The following is a 4,968-nucleotide window of genomic DNA, read 5'->3' as shown; positions in this document are numbered from 1 at the left end:
AAATGAATAATTTTTTTATTCATTTTTATTAATTATTAACAAATTGAAATTGCAGGGCTTGCCTTACAGGTAGTGACTATACCACTTACATATCGAACAGATCTTACTCTCAATGGAATATGACCACATTGCCTTCCCTCCAAATATGTCTCAATTCACACCTCCAATCCCTTCTCGTACTCTGCGATTCTCGGATAATATTGAAATGTGGATCCTCAGGCCCGACCATGAACTTGTAATTATATATAACATAATTATACAAGTATAAATAATACAAAATTAAATAAAAGCTATTATGAAATACAAATCAACTCTAACATCTTAACTTTCAAACTGTGAAAAAACCACAATTTCTTAAAACAATATTATTATCATACTATTTATTTTATATCAATAAATTTTATCAGTATTATAATTAAAACGTAACTCTTTCATGAATAAGATTAAAATTACTTTCAAATAGCGAAACAATAAAATATGATAATTTTGATACATAGGACAAAAGACCAATGACAAGTGAAAATGTACAAATCGGTTATGTACTTTTAAAAGAAATATTAGGTGATATTCACTCTACCACGTTCTCAACAGTAAATATACAATACCACAACTTGTTATTTGTTACACCCAATCTTCTTATTTATATAGATGAAAAGCTATTAAGTATCGTTCATTTGTTAAAGAATTATGAGGGTAACGATTTTAATTAAAAAGAATTTAACATATAATTTGTGTAAGAATCGTTAGAGTGAGCAAGTGCAAAGACTGCGTTAGGCGTGTTTAGTAAGTACGGTCGGGCAAAGGTGCGTTAGCGCGTCGTTTAGTATGCGTACGATCGGGCGCTTAGGGCAGCCTCACAGAACTAAGCCCCGCACGTGAGTCCCGGATGTTTGTCGATGCTCGCCGAGATCCGAAAGCTTTTTAAAACACTGATCCAAACAACACCTTCATTGTACTTGTGTGTTAATGATTTAATGGTTGATCTGAAACCTGGATGAGAAGCAGCCTCTTTTTTAATTTGTTTAGCAATTCTTTTAGAGAAGGACTAATACATGTGCTTGCAAATTTGTTGAAGCACCATTTTGAAGATCTGATGAAGAAGAGAGAGGAATGTGTTACGGTTTATAAGGGTGAGAGAAAAGGATTTGGGCAAAGTGGTATTGTTGTTTGTTTAAAAAAAAAAAAAAAGGGTTTGGGCAAAGTGTTCAATTTACGGTTTAGTTGGTCATTGAGCTTTTGGCCAATGACCCATTTATTTTCCTGTGGAAATGTACATTGTACAAAGGAAAATTGGAGCTTGGACGAAAAAATGGCTGCTTCTTGAAGGTTTCAGTATGATTTGCTTGATTGTATCTGTGCTGGGCTTGATAGGATCAACATGCCGGTCTTTAATTTTTGTCCCCTAATGGGACATAAGTTTATATTTTGTCCGCGAAAAAATTATTCCTGAGGGTCAAAAATTATAGACTAGCACAAAAGAGGGGGAAAAGTGCAAATGATCCGGCCACGCATCCTAAACGTGGTTGTTTTATATCGTACAAGTGGTTTTTGCTTAACGATTAGGATTTACTAGAAATGTCTAAAGCTTTATATGCAATGATTTCACACCATCAGTACAACCAAATCGATCATAGTAGGTTATCATATTAGACTTGCTATGGCCTACGAAGAGGTAGTTATTGTTGCAGGTCACCTTAACCTGATGTTATTAAAAAAATTATACACCGTTAGACACTTCTACATGATGAAAACTTCATGACAATGTCCTGAAATTAAAAAGAAAAGGCTGAGAAGAGGCGGTCTTCACCTCTTCTTTTTTTTTTAAGTTGTGGCTATTTTTCAAATACTTAGCAAGCTAGTTGTATTTCAACAAGCGGCCCTAAAGGTGGCTACCCGATATCCTTTTGTTGTAAATTCACTTGATAATTAAATAGTTACATTATTAAGGGTCCATTCAACTGTTGTATTAACCTGCTTCAGAATAATTTAAACTGAATTGCAAATTTCATAAATGAGCATACGTTCAGCTTGTCTATGTGAATTTTCCTGAAATATAATCAATTTTGAGTACTCTATCATAATGAACCAACTTTTGAGCTAAGAAGATCAACAAAATGCACAATGTGAAAGATAAAACAAACTGATTAGTTTCTGATAGAACAGATCCTAACAAGATTAAATTAAAGTGCTTTTAACTTAACACGAACAGAAAAAAAAGGTCTACTATCTCTTACCATTATCAAGCTACAAGTTACATGCACCTACTCACGGTAGGATACTACTATTTCCAAGCACAAGAGGCAACTAAATCTCGATTCATCCAGCCAAGATAAAGAGCGCCATTTCTCTCGTCAAGCGTATAACTCTTGTAATAATTATCCAGTAAGTTCTTGATAGTAGCATTTACTGAAGAGCTTAACGGATACGGTTTAAACCCAGCCATAAAAAAGCGTGACCTCCACCTTTCAAGAAGCTCATGACGCTCCACTCTTTCTGCCCCTTCACATGCTAATATGTTCACAATTTCCCGGGCCAAGCAATGTTGCTCGACGTTGATTCGTTGTTTATGGTCCCTAGGTAGAGCCACATCTATCGATTCGAATACGGATAGGTAGTAGTTCAATGTCTCCAAAAACCTTGGAAAGAACTGAGCTGTATTAGTGTTGGACTCTTGCTCGACTAAGGTCACAATCTTGGGAGATAAACTTTTAACCATCCTTAGAAGCCGGTCTCTGTGATTTTGAGTGCCCACGCTCTCATCGGGCATATGGTGCAGGACGAGTGCAAAATTCACAGCCAACGGTTCCCCCCGCCGAACCTTAAGATGCTCAATCTCAACGTCGGAACAAGAAGCAGCCACGGGATGAAATTCGAAAGGTACATTGCAAGATGCAGCAACACTCGATAACCTCTGACCGACAATTTCTATCCCTCCTCCTCTGGCGTAAGCCGATGTGGAATCATCAATCCCTGTGAATTTAGGGGTGACAAAATTAGCTAATGAAAACATGACCGCCCAAGTTTGGGTTGGTCATTGACTCGCCATTTATCAGCTCATCAAAAAATTGGGCTGATATGCAGCCCAAATTGACCGTCAGAAATATTGTCAAAATTTTTTAACTTGTTTTTATTTGATATGTTATATATAGCTATAATAAAGAAAAAAGATAGTTTTATTAGGTACAAAAAAATTATAAAAGAACAAACAAAGAAATTAAAACTTAGTAAGAATTGGGTATTGTTGGGTTATGACCCGCCCATCCAGTCCAAACCACCCATTTGACACCCATACCTGTGATGCAGATTCGTGGGGGTCCACCAGGCCGGGCTGCAAGAGCATGGATTAATGTGATCCACTGGCTACCCTGGGCGATCTGGAAATCGATTATATGAATCGAGTTCTCATCTTTCATGGCATCAACAATTGCACCATTTGCTGACAAATATCCAAACTTGAAGTACGGGCAGATTTCATAAAGCAAGTGCATGTACGAGAATAACTCAACGCTAGTAGGCTCTTTGCACCTCAAGGCCTTGTAGATGGAGCTACCCGAGGAGGCCAATCTTGCAACTAAACCTTCCAGCATATAGGCTCCTAAACGTTGTATTGGGGACCCACAAACTGATACCACCGAGCGTAGTTCCGACATTAACCATTCAGCTGTTATCAAATTATTCTCCTCTATTGCTTTAGCACAAGCAGTTAGCATTTCAACCAATTTATCCGACTCCGATGAAATTTGATTGGCTGCAGCCGATGGTGTAGTATTATATGATTCCAAGCTTTCTAAATCGGGCCCCAGCATGGCATTTTCAAGTTCCCTTAATTTGTGCTTCAGGTCAGTAACATCACTAGTGAAACACGAACTGTTACCTGAAGAGTGATACGTATCATCAGGAGAATGATGCATTTCTGAAGGACATATATCAGAAACAAATTCACTAGAATTTCCATTGGATGAGTCAACATAGCAGATTTGATCGGGTTTTAAGGCAGAGAACTGTGTCCGCTGACCAAGATCAGCATAGAACGATTGGCTGTTGTTTGGATTGTTAATGGAAGGCAGGGAAACTGATTCTTGATCCTCTCCGGGCTGGTTATAGAACATGTTGAGCTTATTCATATCCTCAGGGTTTTGAGAAGGCCTCATTGTGAAATATTCTCAACCAGTTTAGCACAATAAATTCCAGCATATACCTTGTTGACTTCCGTTAAAAAGTCCTCCAGCTTCAAGCTTTAGCATTCACATCCATAACACATTTTCAATGATCAGACTGTCCTGTGGGAGAAGTTTAACAAAAAATATTTCAATTGTCACTAATGCGAAATTAGAAGAACAGATTGAACTTAATTTAGTAGAGTGTTGGACAAATGTATTTTGTTCATAGTCCTGAAAACACTTTAACCAATACAACAACTACGCCTTAGTCCCAAACCAGTTGGGGTCAAATCCTAAAAGCATTTTAACCAATACAACTACACCTCAGTCCCAAACAAGTTGAGGTCGGCTATATAAATCCTCACAACTTCATTTAAGCTCAGCCCATACCCTTCATCATATCAAAAAAAAGAACTGTAACCAAAATTGCCACCTTTTCTTTTCACAATTTCTTTTAAAAAAGGCCTAGGGTAAAGGATTAGGTCCCCACTACCTTGGTCCTGTAGCTCTTCCATATAGAGACTGAAAACCTTAATTATAAAAGAAATTCATTAAATTCATCACAGATTTACTGGCAAATAAAGAACTCACATCCACAGAGAAGCAAAAAAAAAAAAAAAAAAAAGCCTCAGATTCTCTCTAAGAGTTACAAAGAACTGAAGCTCACCACTTGCATCCTTACACCAGAAACTAGCTAAACTTGAAGAAAATAACCAAAAAAAAAAAAAAAGAAGTAAACACAAAGAAAGCAAAAGGGGTTTTAAGTTTATACAAAAAGATCCAATTTTTTCAAGAATTAAAAAGGGGT

At 37.0% G+C, this 4,968-nt stretch overlaps 1 protein-coding gene across 1 annotated transcript; it reads right to left on the bottom strand.

The window, feature by feature from the left end:
• Positions 1-2,133: 2,133 nt before the first annotated feature.
• On the bottom strand, positions 2,134-4,356 carry LOC132038673 (scarecrow-like protein 21). The gene is made up of 2 exons (XM_059429360.1): positions 3,293-4,356; positions 2,134-2,970 (listed from the first exon to the last, which is right to left on the bottom strand). Exons 1-2 carry the CDS (start codon positions 4,149-4,151, stop codon positions 2,282-2,284), a joined length of 1,548 nt encoding a protein of 515 aa, XP_059285343.1. The 5' UTR covers positions 4,152-4,356; the 3' UTR covers positions 2,134-2,281.
• Between the last annotated feature and the right edge of the window lie 612 nt (positions 4,357-4,968).

Source organism: Lycium ferocissimum, chromosome 11 (genome assembly GCF_029784015.1).
Source record: "Lycium ferocissimum isolate CSIRO_LF1 chromosome 11, AGI_CSIRO_Lferr_CH_V1, whole genome shotgun sequence".
NCBI lineage: Eukaryota > Viridiplantae > Streptophyta > Magnoliopsida > Solanales > Solanaceae > Lycium > Lycium ferocissimum.
This window is presented reverse-complemented; position numbering and strand designations above follow the sequence as displayed.